This window comes from Octopus bimaculoides, chromosome 8 (assembly GCF_046866305.1).
Source record: "Octopus bimaculoides isolate indiv1 chromosome 8, ASM4686630v1, whole genome shotgun sequence".
NCBI classification, from domain to species: domain Eukaryota; kingdom Metazoa; phylum Mollusca; class Cephalopoda; order Octopoda; family Octopodidae; genus Octopus; species Octopus bimaculoides.
The window spans coordinates 56,794,292-56,816,452 of NC_142935.1; the positions used below are offsets into that span (position 1 = coordinate 56,794,292).

Here is a 22,161-nt window from a genome sequence, read left to right on the forward strand (position 1 = left end):
AATCTTTCTTAACAATTCTTCTTCTAATGTGTATAAGGTAGTAGTGTGATTTGAGTGTGTATTGCTGGGGCAGCCCTTGATTTTGCCATCCCTCCTCTCAAGGCTTCCAAACCTATACAGGTTTATACAGCAGACCCAAAAGTGTCACTTGCACAAAAGCATTGCTCAGGGCAGATTGTCTTATCAGTCAGGCAGTACTGGCATCAACCATGCTTGAATGGTGCTTTTTACACGCCACCAGCACGGGAGCCAGTTAGGTAGCAGTGGCAATGACCACACTCAAATGGTGCTTTTTACATGCCAGTGGCACAAGGCCAGTCAGCTGGCACTGGCATCGACCATGCTCGAATGGTGCTTTTTACATGCCACTCGCATGGGAGCCAGTCAGGTGGTACTGTCATCAGCTACGACAATGACTTCACTTGACTAAAATGAAAATGCTAACTAGAATGTTCCTTCTTTCAGTAAAACTTTAATCTTTAAAAAATATGAAAAACCAACAAACAAAAAAATAATGAAAGAGGCAGAAAATATCTGGAATTGGTGTTGAAAATGAAGTAGAAGGTCCTGTTTCCAATTCTAGTTCATAGAATCAAGCTAAGTCAGTTACTGACGTGAGGTGATGTATAACACCAGCTCCAACAACATCAGAAATGGTATTCACAGTTACACCCAATCGATTCCTGTGAAATAAAAAAGATAAAAATCAAGTGTGGGGATATAGTTATACACATGTGTAAGATTTGTTAATTAAGTACCAAGTTATTAATTGATAAGACAGAAAAATTAAACTAAACGTTGTTCATGTCTTTCCTTGAATGTGGTCTGTGATATTTGTCTGCATAACAGCTGCTCATTCTAAGTTGTGTGAGGATAATATTCCACTTTCAGTCATACTCAGGTTTCACAGAGGTTAATATGATAGCTGATCTCAAAACGCTGAGCCTTACAAAGGAAATGACAAAAGACCGAGTAATGTGATGCATTGCAATACTGAAGAAAACCCCACACATCACAACAGAATTGATATCCTAAAACCAAAGTGCCATGTAAAAAGCATTGGTACTGGTGCTGGTGCTACATAAAACGCACTGGAGCTGGTGCCATGTAAAAAAAAAAGCACTGGTGATGGTACCATATAAAAAGTGCTGGTGTCACATACAGAGCACCCAGGACATACTGTAAAGTGGTTGGCATCAAGAAGGAGATTCAGCTGTAAAAACTATGCCAGAACAAACTATGGAACCTGGTGCAGCCTCTGACCTTGCCAGTTCCTGTCAAGCCATCCAGCATGGGAAGCAGACATTAAATGTTGATGATAATAATGATGATGATTTGGGGTAAGACACTTTGTTTAAGATTAAGATGTCATGTATTATAAGACATTTTGAAGAAAAGTGTGTCACTTTCTACTTTTATGCAATTAAAGACCAATGGAATGGTCTAGTTTCACAGATGAAGAGCTCTAGATGACATCATTATTACTTTACTAGAAAATCGGCAGCTAATCTTTTTTTTTTTTTGCCTCTGATGTTATTTTATGTCCCTAATGTAGATACTTAATTGTAAGAGTCCAGACCACCTGAGTGAATACAAATACTTCAGTGTGGAATGACTCACCACTTCAAACAGCTGCAGCACTGTAAAAAGTGACAAGCAGTTTCCATTTTTCTTTAATTGACAATGCTTCATTTGAATTCTTCTGTGAGTTCAGATGGCTCTTCTTTTAATTCTGCTAGTACCACTTCAAACTAGACTGGAAAAAATGGCCTAGGGACAGATATTAGTGGGAAATTTGACTGGCGACTGATGGTTGTTTTTGAAGTAAGAGAAGGAGAGAAAGCAAGTTTACTACGAAATAGAAGGAAGGATAAAGTTTCCATTTCAGGGGAGAGAACCACACAGGGTTTTTTTTTTTTCTCTATTGTTATTTTTATTGGTGGTAGTGGTGGTAGTGGTGGTAACGACGATGATGATAATTTTGTGGGGTCATTACATTTCTTAGGGACATTAATGTTACACGACTGAAGTAAATTAGCTTCACCTGGAATTTGAAACTTATCTAAGAATTTGATATGCCTGGAATCTATGTCTTAGTTAATGATGCTCTGTTAGAAATAATAGAATATTTCACTCCAGTAACCTACTCACAAGATCCAGTCAGCTGCCATAATTAGGGAGACATTTTCATTAGGGATACCAGCAACTGTGAGGACAGCAAGGATACCCAGATTGCCATTTTGGGGTAGGTTTCTTGTACCAATTGATACAAGGGCCGATGTGATACTGAAACACAAACAGAAGAATAAAATAACTGCAGTTTAATATTTCATATATACTTATTTGCATATTATTAACAGTCAACAAAGTGTTAAAGCAACAAAACAGTAAACAAGAACAATATAAAATATTTGAAAGATCAGGGATTTAATATTTCATGGCGTTTTAATTATACACAGACATGCAGGAAGTAAATAGACACTTTTAATTTTCAAAATTTCTGATCTAAGTGTCTTAATATGTTTTCAGCGGTGTAGAATTTACAATGTAATTATTTTTTTTCATTCCAGGTGCCATTATATTAAACATTTGTGAAGAATAACCATGCCACGCATAAAAAATTCAGCAGAACTTGTCAGATTTTCAAAGAGGTATTGTTGGGCAATCTAAGGCTGGTCTAAGCCAGCAAAAAAATTGCCAGAAATCATCAAATTCCTCTTGCTACTGTTAATAGAATTATAGTGCAATTCAAAAGCCAGGGAAAAGAATGTGTGTGTGTGTGTGTGTGTGTGTGTGTGTGTGTGTGTGTGTGTGTGTGTGTGTGTGTGTGTACATAGGAACATGAATGGGTGTGTGGTTAAAAAGTTTGCTTCACAACCACAGGGATTTTCAGTTCAGTCCCACTGTGTGGCATACTGGGAAAATGTCCTTTATTATAGTCCTGGGCCAGTCAATACCTTGTCAGTGGAGATTTAGTGAATAAAAACTGAAAGAAGCCTCTCATATATATATGTATGAGATGCTATAAAAAATTTCCTGGACAAGTTCTGTAGCTCTCCAACAGATGACAGCACATGGTTGTGTGTACAGTGAGAGCTAGTAGTGACCTTCATGAGGCAGTGTGCTGAGTGATATCATTGTGTTTACTTCTTCACAAGTTGTGAAATTTGTGATTTTATGATCATGTGTATGCTGTAGTCTGTGATTTTTGTCATGGACAGGAAGTTAGAACAAAGAGCCAATGTGAAATTTTACGTTAAACCTGGGAAGTCTGCTACAGAGACATTGAGCATGCTTCGGTAAGCTTATGGCAATGAGGCAATGAGTCGTATGCATTGTTTTGAGTGGCAAGAATGCTGGGTCTGGTGTATTCCTGTGCAAGGTGACTGTTTCAAAAGAGGTGGCATTAAAACTTAGGTAAATAAGTGATTTTTTATTAAACATAACTAGTCCGGGAATTTTTCTATACCTCCTCATGTGTGCATACATTTGGTCGAGTGTGTGTGTGTGTGTGTACAGACATCAGAAAGAGAAAGATAAGGAGGGAGGGTGGGAGGAAGAGAAAGAGGAGGGAAAAGGTGATAAGTACAAGATGACATTGCATTTGATCAGTCAAGTGTTTAAGATAATAAACAACCTCACCTGATAATTATCAACCTTCCAATTGTCAAGGGAACTCCTTCGTATTGTGCAATAAATATACAGGCTACTGACTTGTACAAGGCCCCAGCATTAGTATTAATAATGGCCCCGAGGGGCAATGTGAGGCGAGTTACTTGATGATGGAGTCTTGCCTTGCATTCAACACATTGTAACATCACAGGTAAGTTTGTAATACTGCAAGAAAATGGCACAAGATGAAAAATAAAACTGGATGAAGTATAACGACAGGAAGAAGGATCAACAGGGTTTTCATCATCATCATCATCATCATCATCATCATCATCATCATCATCATCATCGTTCAATGTCTGCTTTCCATGCTAGCATGGGTTGGACGATTTGACTGAGGACTGACGAACCAGGTGGCTGCACCAGGCTCCAATCTGATCTGGCAGAGTTTCTACAGCTGGATGCCCTTCCTAACGCCAACCACTCCAAGAGTGTAGTGGGTGCTTTTACATGCCACTGGCACAAGGGCTAGACTGGTGGTACTGGCAACAGCCACGCTCAAATGGTGTTCTTTTCTCTTTTTTTTTGAAAATTTTATTACTGAACACGTTGTTGAAAATCTAAAACAAATTATTTTCAGAGCATGAGCAAAAACATTGAAGAGTTTTTCATAAACATATGCAATCCTACCTTTATGAAATAATTATATATATCTACATATACATAAATACATACATACATACAAACACGTGCGTGTGTGTGTGTGCGTGTGCATGTGCGTGTGCACATGCACGCATGTGTATTTATGAATGTGTGTATATATATATATATATATATATATATATATATATATATATATATATGTGTGTGTATATGTATATATACATATATATATATATATATATCCATATATATATATACATATATATGCATATATATACAGATATACGTGTATATATATATATATATATATATATATATATATATATATATATATATATATATTTATATATATATATTTATTTATTTATTCTTCCCATAGGGGAAAGGCTTGAACAGAGAATATTTTTCTTCCTAAATATCTTTTAACTTTTACTTATTTCAGGTGGGAATTAGTGGTGGTCATACCTGCATGATGTAGCAAATGCTGTACATATACACAATGAGTTCTTGTAGAGAAATTTTACTGGGTTTTTCCGTGTCATCAGGAAATATACCAAGGGTAATAACACCAGCGCATAGCCTAAATGAGCAACCAAGGCTGTTCCTATGTACAGTGCCACCTGATGGAAAGCTGTGGAAGGTTCTTCCAATCCAATCATTGTACTAGTGAGCAAGAAAAATATTCCAATTGGAGAGAACCTAGGAAATCAGGTGAGAGAGAAAAAAAAAATTTTTTTATTTAATTTATAACGGCAGAAGCAATATTAATACCAAAAGGCAATCATGATATCCAACTTAGTGTGGAAGTTATGTTAGAACAAGGAATATGGCATTATTTATCATAAGGACTCATGGTGTTTAAAAGCACTTGCAATTGTATTGTTGACAGATGAGAATTGTCTGTTACAGCCACTGGAACTGCCAGATCATATGATTTCACCCTGCTATGGCTTCCTCAGTGACAGATGCCAAGCAGTGGCATATCAGCCAAATCTCCCGTCAACAATATGTAGATTATCAGTGTCTATTCAGGCACTGGTATTGCAAACAACCAATGGGCTTATTAAAAGATACTCTGCATATTGTTGATGGGAGATTCAGCTGTTATGCTACTGCTGAACATCTGTCACTGAGGAACTTATAGCAGGGTGAAATTAAGTGATCTGGCAGTTCCAACAGCCATAGCAGACAGTTCTTGTCTGTCAACAATATAATTACAAGTGCTTTTATGCACCATGAGTTCTTATGAGAGATCATCTCAAAGTAAATAATGCAGTATTTTGTATCCTAGCATAACCTTCATATTGAGTTAATTTTCATAAATTAAAACACAAGATTTGTGTAAAATTCAAGCTGTCTGTGTTATCGTTGTTTAGTAGCAGGTCAGTACTGACAAAGCAAACCTACATTGAAAAATAGTCAACAAAGCCATTATGTCTAGTGAGAGGGTATGTATTTAGGACTATGTTATGTAATGTCTTTACTTTATTCAAGACACTACAATGTAATTTGAGGGACATTTTGCTCCAGTCTCACTGTACACCACCCTAGGCAAGTGTCTTCTACTGTAGACATGGACCAGCCAAAGCCTTGTGAGTGGATTTGTGGGACAGAAACTGAAAGAAGCCCATTGTGAGTACATGTGTATGTGTATTGTTGTTGTTGTTGAAATCAAGTTTGCTTTTTCCCCTTTTGGGGTTGATAAAAGAATTACCAATCCAGTGAGGTGGTTTAGTGAATTTGTTAAAATATTGGCCAAGATGTCTTGCAGTGTTTATCCTGTTTCTTAGTGTTCTGATAGTGTAGCCTGCAATGACACTGATATCAAGCTGTATTGGCCCTGAAGTGATATCCTAACCCTTAGACAACATCAGTCATGAAGAGAGTGGAGACTTTCATGTATAGGAAATTAGACAGGAAAATACCTTTCCAAAACTTTTATATCCAGATGTAGATAAATAGTCAACAATAGGCGCAGGAGTGACTGTGTAGTAAGTAGCTTGCTTACCAACCACATGGTTCTGGGTTCAGTCCCACTGCGTGGCACCTTAGGCCAGTGTCTTCTACTATAGCCTCGGGCCGACCAAAGCCTTATGAGTGGATTTGGTAGACAGTGGTGGTAGTGAAGGAGGAGGAGTGGTTTTGTTCGGTATTGCCATCATCATCGTCTTCAACATTGTGGTAAAGAAGAAAACGAAGAAGAAGAACAACAAGAAGAAGAAGAAGAACAAGAACAAGAACAAGAAGAAGAAGAGAAAGAAGAAGAAAAAGAAGATGTGTAACACGTAGGGGCTAGGCTCTCACAGTGGCTCAATAGACATGGAAAACATTATGTAATGAAAATTGTGTTGTAAAAAACCTGTAATGAAAAGGTGATACCATATAAAAGAAGATACACCTTACCATGTAATAAAAGATATTAATTTCAAAGTGCTTTGGTAAAAAGCAGTGAAAATATCAACAAGTAATCGACCTTGTTCTCCCACACGCATAATGGCTATACTCATCATTAATGAATACACCACAAGACCCAGCAAATTGGTGCCATCAGTTAGGGTGAGAAAGGGTTCAAACCTGGAGGGATGATCTGCAAATGGAAAAGAACGGGTTGAGTAGTTATCTTTATTTTTGACTTCTTGTTTCGGTCATTGGACTGGAACCATACTCAATAAGTTCAATTCCAAACACTGAGGAAAAGGTTAGAAATGTATGCATGTGTATTAAGTGAATAAGGGGACAGACAGAGAGAGAGAGAGAGAGAGAGAGTATATGTGTTGTAGATTGTTAGTGTCTATACAGGAAAAAAGAAAGAAAAATAATAGATATGTGTGTGAGTGTGTCTGTGCACATGAGTGTAATGTCAAATATACAGATAGAAATACAAAGAAAAGTGAAGAAAAAAGAGAAGTATAGTTAAGTGGGGAAAGAGGTAGAGAGAGAAGAGGGGAGAGAGAGAGAGAGGGAGAGAGAGAGAAGAGGAGATTGTTCATGAAAGAAGTAAACGTGCAATAAATGTAGATACAGATAGTACAAATAGACGAAGTTCTATTTATATCCCTTCGAAGTGTATATTTATTAATCATCATCATCATCATCATCATCATCGTTTAACGTCCGCTTTCCATGCTAGCATGGGTTGGACGATTTGACTGAGGACTCGTGAAACCGGATGGCAACACAAGGCTCCAATCTGATTTGGCAGAGTTTCTACGGCTGGATGCCCTTCCTAAACGCCAACCACTCAGAGAGTGTAGTGGGTGCTTTTATGTGTCACCCGCACGAAGGTCAGTCAGGCGGTACTGGCAACAATAGTATAAATGAAATGATAGACTCTAAAATAGATGAAATTTCTGTTAAATGTAATGAAATGATGGTTGAGTCAGCAGAAGGTCCTACGTGAACTAAATTTCTTGGTAAAAGTTGATAAGCAGTTCGTCCATTTCCTACCCCTCTTTCTAATGCAGTCGAAGAATTAGAAAATGAGTAAAAGTCAGAATCTTATATTATTTATTCTACCTTGTAAACCATCCATAATTGAGGTTGTTGTCTGATAAATTTTCTCTGCTACTGGTATGTCTTGCAGTCCAGTGTCAGTTACATTTGGTACATCCATGGTTGAGTTGGTAACGAGGGTGCTGTATGACTGACTCCAAGACTCTGGTAACTCTGTACTGACTCCAGTAGTTCCAAAAGGAGCTCTAGTGTGGTTGTTGATGTTGGTTACTTCCACTTGTTCTGTCTTGAACTGTTGATAGAAAATAGAATAAACTCACAACGCAATTGAAGCCATAACAGAAATAGATTCTGTAAAATAAAATGAATTTTTGTTTTATGTAGAATAATGATTTCTTACCTCCCCTCCGAAATTGCTGGCGTTGTGCTAAAATTTGAAACCGATATAATGTATGGTTATGGATTAGAAGAACTGTTACATTTGACAAAAAGTTTTGTGGTATTTGTTCCAGTTTGTTAAGTTCTGAGTTCAAATCCATCTGAAATCGACTTTGCTTTTTATCCTCCTGGGGTTGATAAAATAAAGTATTATTTGAATACCAGGGTTGATATAATTGACTGTTCTTTGTCATCATCAACCTCTGGACATTACTGTTTCATGGGGTCAGTTACCTGGTTTTCAAGCAGTATAAATAACCAAGATCACTAAGATTCACACCCAGAACAGAATGCTTATCCGTTGCAGGGTCAATTATTTACAGCTGAATGGACTGGAACAACATGAAGTAAAGTGTCTTGCTGAAGAACATAACAGTCCAGGAAACAAATCTGTAATCTTGCAATTTTGACACTCTATCCATTAGGCACTAGTGTAGCTTGGAGTGGTGGGGGCAGTACTTTTAAAGGGGCATCACTTTGGGGTCTACTGTAGGCAATATGTATTTTTTGTGAAGTCCAGGGGTGGTAAATGGAAGGGCCACACCAGGCAGCACACATTCTAGCTATGCTAGGGCTATTAGGCCACTTGCCTTCACTAACTGTTACTTTACCCAAATTTCTGGTTTTGTACCTATGTAAAATTAAAAAGGCATGTCTACGCAAGTGTGCCCTCTGCCCTCAATTTTCTTTGTTCATAACTTCCAGAAAAATAGATATTTTTCAGTGAAATTTTCTACAAATATGCTTCAAATTGTGTACATTCCGATTATATCAGGATTTGTGGTAAAAAAATTTTTTTCCATAGGTGGGAGTGAGGAGTTTCAGAAAATTCACAAGCATCGGCTTTGTTTCCTCATAACTTTCAAAAAGATGAGCATTTTTTAATGAAATATTCTACAAATCCCTTTCAGAGTGTGTAGATTATGATTATATCGAAATTTAATATGAAAATTCCGATATAAACATAATCTACATTGCCTGAGGCGTATTTATAGAAAATTAAAAAATATTTAACATGGCTGTTACTACCGTTTTTAACTCCAGGAGAACGCCTCCTCCAGTTGGTCAGTGATGCAATCTGCATCCGATACATCTTGCAGAGCAGGTTCTGTTGTCATTAGAAGATGGTAGGGGTTCGCTCCCCTGCTTGCAATATATATCAGGTGCAGATTGCATTGATAACTAGCTAGAGGAGGCGTCTTCCTGGGACTAAAAACAGGAGTAACGTCGGTTCCTATGGAATAGCCATGTTAAACTGACACTAAACTTTACTTCTCAGTAGTGAGAAATCAACACTGAACTTAGTTGTAATATCTCTCCCTCCCTCCCTCCCTCTCTCTCTCTCTGTCTTTCTTTCACTCTCTCTTTCTTGCTCTTTCACTTTCACTTTCTCTTCTACTTCAGCTCTCAAACTGTCTCTCACTTTTGTACTCTCCAGCTGTCTGTCTATCTATCTCTCATTCTTTCTCTTTCTCTCTCTCTCTCTCTCTCTCTCTCTCTCTCTCTCTCTCTCTCTCTCTCACACACACACACACACACACACACACACACACACACACACACACATACACATACATACACCATGCTTCATTTCTTTAAGAGAGCCTCTAAGTGATCCCTTGCCCTTCCAAAAATATCAGCAAAACCACTCTTAAATCACACACTATCGTCTTTATAAACGATGCATTAAAACACTGGTTCCCAGCCTTTTCACTACCAAGGACCCTTTTTATTCAAATGAATTGTCCTATGGACCCCAGGATATTCTTTTCTACTCTATGCACAAGGTCCAAAATTTGGGGGAAGGGGGCCAGTTGATTAGATCAACTCCAGTACACAACTGGTACTTAATTTATCGACCCTGAAAGGATGAAAGGCAAAGTCAAACTCGGCGGAATTTGATCTCAGAACGTAAAGACAGACGAAATACCGCTAAGCATTTCACCCGGCGTGCTAACGTTTCTTATTTCTTTATTGCCCACAAGGGGACAAACAAGGACAGACAAATGGATTAAGTCGATTACATCAACCCCAGTGCATAACTGGTGCATAATTTATCGACCCCGAAAGGATGAAAGGCAAAGTCGACTTCAGCGGAATTTGAACTCAGAACGTAGCGGCAGACGAAATACCGCTAAGCATTTCGCCCGGCATGCTAACATTTCTGCCAGCTCGCCACCTTCCACAGATCCCAGGATATTGAAAGGTCTGTCAGCTTAACGTGTTCACGGACACCTAGTACTACCTTTGCAGACCACCAGGGGCCCGCGGACCTCAGGTTGGGAACCACTGCATTAGATAATGCAGTCTGATAGACCAGGATAGTTAGAGCTTCATCACAAGTCTGTTCTGAGTTAAACTGGGGTTTAACAACCATAACAGCAGTAGCAGCAGCAACACTAACAACAACAACAATAGCATAAAAAACAACAACCAATTTTATATGTGATTTTACTTACTCTCTTAAAACAGGCCACCATTAAATTATCTGGAAATATATTCCTGAAAAAGAATAAACGCCAATGTCAGAAAAATACAAATTTATTTTAAGCAATATATGAGCCATCTGAATTACCTGAAGACAGATAAAAACTCTTTTACATTCACCTTTTTTCTGTTCCTTTGTGCCAATGACCAGGTTGCAGTGAGATGACGAATAACCTTTCGACACCTCAACACACTTATCCAACGGGTTTCCACACAGTTTCCCTTGATCGAATTCACTCACAATGCATTAGTCAAACTGAGGCCAGAGTAGAAGACACTTGTTCAAGGTGCCGTGCTGTGAGACTGAACCCGAAACTATATGGTTACAAAGCGAGCTTCTTAACCACACACCTATGCCTTAACAAACTCACAATTAACCACACACCTATGCCTTAACAACTCACGATTTTATAGTTGGACTAGACTACACATGACCCATTGGGTCACCATGAAAGTCTGAGTTTCCCAGCAACGGGGTTTTGTTTCGTGTTTTTTTTCTTTTCCAGATTATTTCGTATGCTTTCAATGGATGTGACATTGAAATCACGCGTAAACGGCTCCTTTCCCCCAAAAAGGAAAGATTTGGCTGCTATTTCTGGCACTCTCTGCTACCTCGTAACAGATATTTCGGGTCCTTTATCGCAAATAGCTGTTACAACGTAGCATGGAGTGCTAGAAATAGCAGCCAGATCTTTGGAGGTGAGATACGTTGAATGCACTCGAAAAAAACAATGGAAAAAAAATTATTTGACACCGAGATTACGAACGGGTTTTTACGAAATATTTACAGTATTCTTAAAGTTATTTTCACTTTAAAATATCTTTAAACTATGCCAAAAAATCTTTTTGTAATGGTATTCACTTGAAAATAATTTTAAAAAATAAAAATATTGTCTTAAAGAAAGCTAAAATATAAATAGTTACTGTACAAACAACTCACACTTTTGAAATCACATTCACTTAAAAATATCACTAAATGGTTAAAATATTGTGTTTAACAAAAGCGAAAATAGAAACATTTACTGTAAAAAACAAATCATATTTTTTCATTGTCAAGTCACTGTGTCTAATCGAAAGGTAAGAGTTTCTTTCCTTTCAGAGTTAAGTTATTTTCGGAATAATTTTCCATTATGCACCGTTTTGGGTATTTATATCCCCAAAACCCCTAATATCTCCACAACCACATCCGATTTACGCGAAACTTGTTTAATTCCGCTTGTATTTACATTTCAGGGGAAACTTAATTCATAGTATTTTCCTATTTTGTGCCAGTTTGGCTGGGTAATATTGCAAGCAAACACGCAAGATTTAAGCTAACTTTCAATGTATAGAACCCTAGATAGAACCCTATGGAATTCTATAATTCTATATCAGAAAATATTTCTATCTTGCTTTAAGACTAACTTTCATCAAATAAATACACACGCGCGCGCGCGCGCACACACACACACACACACACACACACACACACACACACACACACACACACACACACACACACACACACACACACACACACACACACTTTCTGTCAACGTACTTTTACATTTTATCAAAATAAATCAACAAAGTGAAATAAATTAGCTTGTCGTCAGAAAGGAAGAGACGTTTCGAGTTGGATGTTTTCATCAACGATATCATTTAATCAATATCAATTGGCCTAAATGTTTTGACAGATGTCTTTATAAATGACGGGAAAAGCATTACAGAGTAAAGATAGAAGACTAAAGTGTATTGCTAAACAACCTTACTGTCATAAAAAGGATTTCTTACATTGTAACAATTCTGGAATTTGTAAGGTAATCATATAAGTCTAATGATTAGCATCGTATCGAACTATGTAGTGGGCCAGTAGACTCTCAAGACAGAAGAAAAGAATTTTTAACCAGAAGTTTCAGTTATACTGTGTTCTTCAGAATATGAATCAGTATGTGTTCCACAGAACAAGCATCAGTAGTTTCAGAATGCTATGGCAAAAGTAACGAAATATGGAAAATCAGACATCTTCTCAAGTAAACTAGAACCTCGAAAATTTCAATAACTCGCAGAATAAAATAGTGGAAAGGATGAAACTCCACGAGATAGTCCAGTGTCGAGTTTCATCTTTTTCACGTCACACCAATCTCTGTAGTTGTATGTTTCATACATAATGACGTCGTTACTAAAACATAAAATTAATGAGTGTAGAATACAATTACATACATTATAACTAATTAAATATTTCGCGTAATATAAGAGGAGTTAAAAATTGTTTGGTAAGTGTCACAACGCCTATTTTTTTGTCCTCGTTTTTCCTAACTTTAGACCCTGGCTATGCTAGCGATTAGAGCACAAAATGGACGCCATTTTACAGACAATTGCAAAATAATACCGTACAATGCCTTCTTGCTGAAAAAAATCTATTCGCACATAAATCTGGAAATACGTTCATCAGTACAAAGCATATAAAAGACGATTTTTCAAAGATCATGACTACATTTCTATGGAAACAATAAATGATATCCTTATTAGTGAACAGCAAACTCAGCTACATGAACTGGCAATTGTCTACAAATGGCGTCCATTTTGTATTCTAATGTACAAAATGTGCTCGCTTCCACTAACTTTAGAACCTGGCATAGCCACGTTCTTAAGTTAGAGGGATTGAGCACATTAAAAAAAAGGCGCCGTGACACGTGCAAAACAATGTTTCACTCATTACTCTTATACTACGCGAAATATTTCATTAGTTATGATGTATGTAACTGTATTCTAAAGTCTTGTCACCCACTACGGAAAAGTAATAAGAACAATTAAGGAACAACATCTTCCAAACTATCGAAAAGGATATTTTCAAAGAGAACAATCTCAAGAAGCAGAAGCTTAGCATTACTGAGACACACATGTCACTGTATAGTTTAAACTCAACGATGGAAATGAGAGTTCACGTAAGCATGTTTATACTGGAAATTCTTACCATTATGTTCTGTGGACGTGAAAAAAATATTGACAGATATACAAAGAAATTATTATTAGTCGTGTGTATTCGGTAACTCTGAAAAATGTTGAAAAAACTTCATTGCCTTTTACTGCCTCATGTTCCTGAAACAAGAAGCTATGAAAAATTAAGAACAATTCTGGGAGAAATGCATCAATTTAAAAATGCTTGAATAGGGCTAGGATTTTTAGAAAACGATATTGAATTTGAAAATATTTGTAGAGGAAGCTGTAATAGTTAGATTTCTGTCACAACTTTGAGTAAGGTTTTCTTCAATAGATCAACTAATCAATTTATTAATTAGTGGTAAAATGCGTGTGACGATATATTTATGTGATAGTTATACTAATATAAGAGTAAAATGTTATTAATTTTAAATGTTAAATGAAAATAAAACAATGCCGTTGTCCTTCTATTCATCTATCCACCTACAGGTGATAAATTACTTTAACGAAATTATCTGTGGTTGTACAAATATAAACCAGAGTCATTATTGTCATAGTCAACACGCGTGGAATTTCCGTGGGTCCAACTAGTATATGTAAACAATATGCTAAACACCTCCTTTAGAAACAACACCAAATACGAGTTGATGAATTATCTCTCAGGTCAACAAACTTCATTGCCTTTTACTGCCTCATGTTCCTGAAACAAGAAGCTATGAAAAATTAAGAACAATTCTGGGAGAAATGCATCAATTTAAAAATGCTTGAATAGGGCTAGGATTTTTAGAAAACGATATTGAATTTGAAAATATCGACATATTCAAAAGTTGTCATTTCTTGAACAGAGTATTGCAGGGGTTCATTATCTCACCTTGTCTTTTTAACCTGTACTTATATGACATTCCTATAACCTCAGAAAACACACACAATTACATGCTCAAATGACATCTTAGTTGTCCTCGGCTATTGTGACATAGTTATAGAAGGACCAAACAAATAAACAAACAAACAGGCTGAAAGTAAAGTCTTTTATTCGGTACACACAACTGAAGCTGCATTAAATTAAAATAGCTATCCGAATATTATATCTAATGCATGGACACTATCGATTGGCCAATTACTGCCGTATTCGTACTCTTGTGTACGTGCTCCCTCAGATACTTATTGCGTTTTTAACACAGCACGCTCATAAAAGATGTTATAAGAGATGTAACGTGTATACATTAAGAATGATACATAGATGACTTTTTAAATATCTATTAAATCTATCATCTTATTTCTTACGATGAAGGCGCATGACTCAGTGGTCGGACTCACAATCATGTGGTAGTGAGTTCGATTCACGGACCGGGCTGTGTGTTGTGTTCTTGAGCGAAATATTTTATTTATATGTTGCTCCAGTTCACTCAGCTGTAGAAATGAGTTGCGACATTACTGGTGCCAAGCTGTATCGGCCTTTGCCTTTCCTTTGGTTAACATCGGTGGCGTAGAGAGGGGAGGCCGGTATGCATGGGCGACTGCTGGTCTTCCGTGAACAACCTTGCCCGGACTTGTGCCTCGGAGGGTAACTTTCTAGGTGTAGTCCCATGGTCATTTATGACTGAAGGAGGTCTTTACTCTCTTTACCCATTTCTTACAGGCGAAACAAAAGAATATTCACTGCAACCAATCATCACACACATAACATAAACCTCCCGCACACGCTGAAAAAAATAAAGACGATAGAAATTACGCAGAATACAAATATCACAGACCATGTACATTGCTCTCTTTAAGCTGTGCGCTTGTGCGCACGCACAAGCTTTACAACTAGCGCACAAAGGTGAAAAATGTGCGCAAACATAGTTTTCAAAATGAAATCGAATTTTGTTTTTATTAAATTGAAGATGGTTATTCACATTGAGTACAGACATTCTTTGTAAAGAAAGACAGAATTTGAGCACAAGAAAACTTTTGTGCACACCCTCAGCAAAAAAAAAAAAAATTATACGGAACATTGGTTACGCTATATACTAACCATCATAGCCACCTCAACTAAAAATTCCATACAACTACTGCAGACTATACATCACCACAGCCTATTAGTATATCCCTTCAATGTTTGTATAAGTTAATCTGACGATAGTGAAGGTGCGTGGCCAAGTGGTTTTGGAATGTTACATTCACGATCGTTGCAAGATAGTGGTTTCGACTCCCGGACTGCTCGGTGCGTTGTGTTTTTGAACAAAACACTTCATTTCACGTTGCTCCATTCAGCTGTAAATGAGTAAACCCTGCGACGGACTGGTGTTCCGTTCCTGGGGAACGTTGTTATTTCGGTCACTTACAAGCTATTGAAACCGGGTAACCGATCCTATGAACCCTAGGACTCATGACAGCAATGTCTAAGGGTCGATGATGATGATGATGATGATGATAATAATAATAATGATGATGATATTGATGATGACGATGACGACGACGACGACGACGACGACGATGATGATGATGATCTCATTCATGGGACATGTAATTCTCGTAGTTTCCTCAGTACTTATTCTGATGAAAGGTGGTTGGAGACTCTGGCTGTTAAGCCGGAAGCATCAGAGGTCCGTGTGTGATGCTGAAGAAGAACGCTTTCAAACCGAGCACAGGAGTCTGCATGAAGAGAGGAGGAGAAGTCGTCATAAACCCCACCCCCTGTGGCTGTTGTTCGGGACCATTTTCAGTCCCCTCATTGCCACAGGATCTTCCCACTTCGTATCGGTCTTGTCAGCCACGTCCGCTCCCACGAGAAACAATGTGCTGGAGATGGAGGAGGATGAATGTCTTAGATCAACACTGTCACCACCTTTGGATGCAAACAGCAATTCTGATGCCGTAACTGAGAAGTTATTCTGGACATGATTACACCGTTGCTTTTATTCAGACAGTATATCAATGGAGTGGAGGCGCAATGGCCCAGTGGTTAGGGCAGCGGACTCGCGGTCATAGGATCGCGGTTTCGATTCCCAGACCGAGCGTTGTGAGTGTTTATTGAGCGAAAAAACCTAAAGCCCCACGAGGCTCCGGCAGGGGATAGTGACGAACCCTGCTGTACTCTTTCACCACAACTTTCTCTCACTCTTACTTCCTGTTTCTGTTGTGCCTGTAATTCAAAGGGTCAGCCTTGTCACAGTGTGTCACGCTGAATATCCCCGAGAACTACGTTAAGGGTACACGTGTCTGTGGAGTGCTCAGCCACTTGCACGCTAATTTCACGACAGGCTGTTCCGTTGATCGGATCAACTGGAACCCTTGACGTCGTAAGCGACGGAGTGCCAACAACAACAACAACAATATCAATGGAAGAACATCGCTTTTCAAAACAGTAGGGTATGATTTGTAGGAGATTTGGCTGCTGGATATAGCAGCCAAACATCTCCCACAACATAAGGGGTCTTTCGTTGGAGGGTACTTTACAGATGTTACAGAATTTTAAAAAATTTCAAAATCTCAGATTGATACTTCACCATGGGTCCTGCACTCAGCTAAATGACTTGGGCTGTTGAAAATTATGTCATTACGTAGTGCTAGAAATGGGATGGGAACCCGTAGGCCCTTTGAACAATAGACCAGCTCATTAACGATCAAGCCAGCTGCAACTGTTTGAGTTAAATAGACCAGTTTAAACGACACATTTTTTTATTATTTGACTCAACTGACGTAAAATAAACATCTTATCTACATTCCAGCTTGATATAACACTTTACTTCGAGTGGCGGGGGTCTCGGTGGAGGGGTTTGGCGGGGTGGTGATGCCGATTGACGCGTTCTGACGCGAAGTCCACCATTCCTTACATTCACACACACACACACACACACACACACACACACACACACCTCTCGATACCGCAACTCTTCAGTACAATCGGCGGTTGAGTCAACTAAGAAAAAAAAACTGCATGGTTAACCTCAGCTGTGAAATGTTGGGGGTGGAGTGACATGTCGAGATACATTAGAGATGGTGGTGGGTTCAGTGGAAAGAACAGGGGTTGGTTTTGGGTGAGTTGGTGTGGTGGGGACTTGCGTGCGGTGTGAGAAGAGAAGGAGGTTTACCGGTCACGGGGCGGGAAAAGTTAAACATTTTATTTAATCGGAACATTGAGTGTATGGTCGAAGCGGGTTGTGTAGTCGTTGCATGGTGAATGTGTGGGGGTTTTGCGGACCCTTATTAAAACTAATAAACCAAAATTCCATTGTGGCCCCATTTCCAACTGCAGATTAAGTATTTTAGTAATTAGGGGCTAAATATATATGATTTATGTATGGGTGACATGTATATTACATGTACATAATCTACTTACAAGCGACAACAGAATAAAAGAATAGGAACAGTTTACTTGTTTACGTCATTGAACTGTGGCCATGCTGCAGCACTGACTTAAAGGGTTTAATCTATTAAATCGACCCCGGTACTTATTTTGTTCAAGTCTGCTACTGATTATATCGGTTTATTATGCCGAAGTGCTAAGTTATGGGGACATGAACAAACTAACACCGGTTGTGAAGCGGTCGGGGAGGTAACAAACACAAATACACTTACATAAATATCATATGAGTGTGTGTGAAACGGGCTTCCACATAGTTTCCGTTTACTAAATTTACTCACAAGGCTTTGGTCAGCCAGGGGCTATGGTAGAAGTACCGGGCAATTGGACTGAACCCAAAACCATGTGCTTGCAAAATAAGCTTCTTAACTACGCAACTATGCTTGTGCCTAAAAAATAAATGGTTTTTCGTTACTAAAGAATCCTCACTGCCGCTAGATGGTAAAGTAGACCCCCTTTAGGTCCGTGGCAAGTTGCCCAAATCCTTCCTGTTTGTATGATGGTTTCGACGTAAGGTGAGGTGAGGACGGATTAGTAAGAAAGACAGAGAGAGGGGGGTAAATTCTTGGAGGATGATGGTAGTATTTTAGTACAGAGAATACACTGCTACGTTCGAAATTATTTCTATGACGCAGCAAAATAAACGAGAATTAGTTGAGACGTTGTTTTCTTTTGTGTAGGTGATGGTGGTGGTGGGATGAGTCGTAATGGTTGCCGTGCTTTGATATACGTAGTCACGATGTTTATTCTTAGTAGAGTTTGCTAATGTGGTGAGCAGACAGAATCGTCAGCTAGCTGGACAAAATGCTTAGCGGAATTTCGTCCGTCTTTACGTTTTGAGTTAAAATTCAGCCGCAGTCGACTTTGGCTTTCATCCAATCGGGGTCGATAGATTAAGAACCAGTTCAACACTGGGGTCGATGTAATCGACTTATTCCCGCACCCGAAATTGCTGGACTTGTGCTAATATTTGAAACCCTTATTACTGAGATTTGTTAAGGTAGAATCCTTAGCACACCAGACAAAATGCTTAGCAGTATTTCGTCAGTCTTCGTGTTCTAAGTTCAAATTCCACTGAAGTCGACTTCGCCTTGCATCCTTTCGGAGTCAATAAAATAAGTATCAGTTAAACACTGAAATCGATGTAGTCGACTTACATTCTCTCCAAATATTTCAGGCCTTGTGCATATAATAGAAAGAATTATGACGGGGGTTTCGTAAAGCCGCTAGCTGGCAGAATCGATAGCGCGTCGGACAAAAATTCTTAACAGTATTTCTTTTGGCGTTGTAAGTTCAAATTCCACTAGGATCAGCTATTCTTTTTACCTTTCCAAGTCCATAAAATAAGCACTAGTTGAACACTCTCTAAACAAATTCTTGCCCTTGTACCAAAATTGGAGATCACGAATGCTGGATTTTAAGAGTGTTGGCGGTGATCGTAGTGCAATTGTTCATGTTTGTGAGTTGTCTCAATCGAGAGGACTAATGGCAAGTAGATTAATCATCTTGGTATGATTCACAAATCAATAGTGCAATACTTTCACTTGATTGAGACTCCATTGCTTACTCCACGTTGTTATCGTATTGGGTGACGTGCTACAGTCCCGGCATGTTGCTGTACTGTTCTTATACTGCCCAATCTGTTAGATCATGGTTTCGAATTGTGGACGGGTGATGCATTGTGTTCTTGAGCAAAACACTTCATTTCACGTTGCTCTGGTCCACTCAACTATAAATGAGTTCCAGAAAACCTGAAAAGTTAACCCTGTGATGGACCAGCGTCCAGTTCAGGGGATGGATGTTGCAAACTCAGTCACTTATACGCTTTGGAAACCAGTTTAGCTCCGGCCTTGAGCCCTATGACATAACTGATCTAAGCTCAGTTAATCATTAACTCTAGAACAATTATTCTCAAACTGACAAATGCCAGACATCTCAACCGAAAAAAGAAAAAGGGGGGGGACGAAATTCCCCTCCCTGCGTTTTATTAACATGAAGACAAAATATAGTTAGCACATGTATAATTCTTCTGTCTTCGCCACGGTGTGCTGAAAAAGTTTTAAATCATTTGATTTTAGTAAACATGACAATTTTACGCTCTCCTTCCTCCTTTCCAGCTCCCCCACGTAAAAGAAATCCCTCTAGAACAAGGTTTCAGTTTTCCATCGGAGTCATTATGCTTTATCAATGTCTTGTACCTGTCATTTAGGTCAAAGTTGATAATCTAAAGAGTGACATGTTTCATTTGACTGAGTTTCACTTAGGTACACTGCATGGATCATCTCATCCTTCTTATTATTGGAAAGTTCCAGTGAGAACATCATATTACTTGCATAGAAACTCCTTCTTTACTTGCCGGTTTGCTCAAGCAATTTAACTAAATATGAAAATGTAGAGGAGACTGAGTCCGACATTTAGCAGAACGATAACAACTCCGGACATATTTCGGTCTTATTAAAAGCTCATCAATGAAGCATAATCTAATCATAACTTCAAGATCTTCGAATGACTAAAGAGAAACAAGGTTTGTGAATGAGCACAAAGTGGCGTAATAACTTAAAAAATTGACTGAGGAAAATACCTAGAGACGATTGGTGCTTGTCATTTTTTTTTACCATAATTGGTCAGTTAAATGATCATTGTTCATGACACCATGGATACAATTTTAATTAATTAAAATTTCTTGGCCTATTTCATTAAGTATATTATCACCTTTTTTACTATTAATTTTTTATGCAGCAGCAGTTTCTTCCCAATGATACTACTACAGACATAGATGACAGATCTAGATAATTGTGCACTATAGAAATACTGAAATTATCTTTGTTGCGACCTGTAAATATCTGAAAAACATCTAAGGCACATCTTCGGTATATTTCTAATACGCCTGGTATATACCTTATACCTTATCCTAGATATGACAGTACACATTTGACTTTCTAAAAATTATTATCCATCTAATAACTAGCAGGATTCAATGAAACTTAATTCAATGATCAGGTGCGACCCAATATTTACTCACTTCTCAGTAGCATAGCTATGGGGTAGGGCGAGGGGAGCGGTATGCCTCGGGCGACGGATATCATGTATAACAGTGCTTCTCAACTGGAATCCATAAAAGTATGGGGGCGACATTTAAGGGTCTATGCAATATGTATTGGGTGAGGGCAGGCGCAAATTCAAGAGCTGCCGGTCGGCACGTTCAAGAGCTGTCGGTTTCCACCCTTCTGTTACTTTTATTAGAAATTCACTTCAGATGTGTATCAGATTCATACTAATTATAGTAACATATGATAGTTGCAGTGTGTAGTGAAATTTACTTTAGTTGTACCTCTGACCTTGCTCAAATATATCCAGGCCCTAACTAGAAAAAGTAACATTACCCAAATTTAAGTTCCATGTACATCAAATATACCTGCCCACTTTATAGTATATTTTAACTATAACCAAGCCATTAGTAAACTAGTCTTAATTTTTTAGTATCTCGGTTTCATCGAGAATATTTGTCACATGTCTTAATATGGGATAATCGTTTTTAAAATACACAGCTGTAGTCGGTTTAACATTCAACAAACTCATCAAAAGCTGCTAATTAATCTCCACTTACTACGAAACACGCTTCTGAATTTTTTTTTGTTGAATTATTCCTTGTTTATTGAACAAATATCGTTAACAGCGGGGAAACTATACGCAGAGACTTGCAACCAACTAAAACAAACACCATTACTCTGAACAGTAATGTCTCCATAAATATAGAGGTGTCTGAACAGATCAGTAAAGCAAGCAGTCAGACTCGTTAACCAAGTTTATCATATTGCACAGTTTTGTTTTAGTTCATATTCCTTCTTGAAAACTGGCTTAAAATCGAGAGAGCATCTCCAAAATAAGTTTTACACTCCAAATCTAATTTTTCAGTAAAACGTAAACGCAGAGCTGACAATAGTTTAAGGATGAAGGTGTGAGTCCATAGTTGTGAACTAGTTGAGTGTTATAGAGTAGAAATAAGCTACTAGCAAACCGAATCTGTATATGGGTTTTGATATGCGCTTCGAGTGAGTGACGCTAATGTCCTCGGAAAATCAAGACCACCATAGTTTCCGGTTCTTTTTGTGGTAATTCATAATAGGAATCATTCTTTAATGGATACTATTGATCAGTAGCGTAGCGCTAGGGGCAAGGCAAGTACTATGGGCAGGGTGCGCTATTATTATTATTATTATTATTATTATTATTATTAT

General features: G+C 38.2%; 1 protein-coding gene across 1 annotated transcript in view; it reads right to left on the reverse strand.

The window, feature by feature from the left end:
- Positions 1–459: 459 nt before the first annotated feature.
- LOC128248497 (uncharacterized) overlaps positions 460–22,161 on the reverse strand; it is a 32,809-nt gene continuing 11,107 nt past the window's right edge. Inside the window, exons 4-10 of the mRNA XM_052969851.2 lie at positions 10,626–10,668; positions 7,792–8,020; positions 6,679–6,862; positions 4,741–4,974; positions 3,643–3,837; positions 2,152–2,286; positions 460–683 (exon numbers count right to left, since the gene is read on the reverse strand). Of these exons, the coding sequence (XP_052825811.2) occupies positions 593–683; positions 2,152–2,286; positions 3,643–3,837; positions 4,741–4,974; positions 6,679–6,862; positions 7,792–8,020; positions 10,626–10,668 (1,111 nt within the window). The 3' untranslated portion in view covers positions 460–592. The remainder of the gene's footprint in view (positions 684–2,151; positions 2,287–3,642; positions 3,838–4,740; positions 4,975–6,678; positions 6,863–7,791; positions 8,021–10,625; positions 10,669–22,161) is intronic.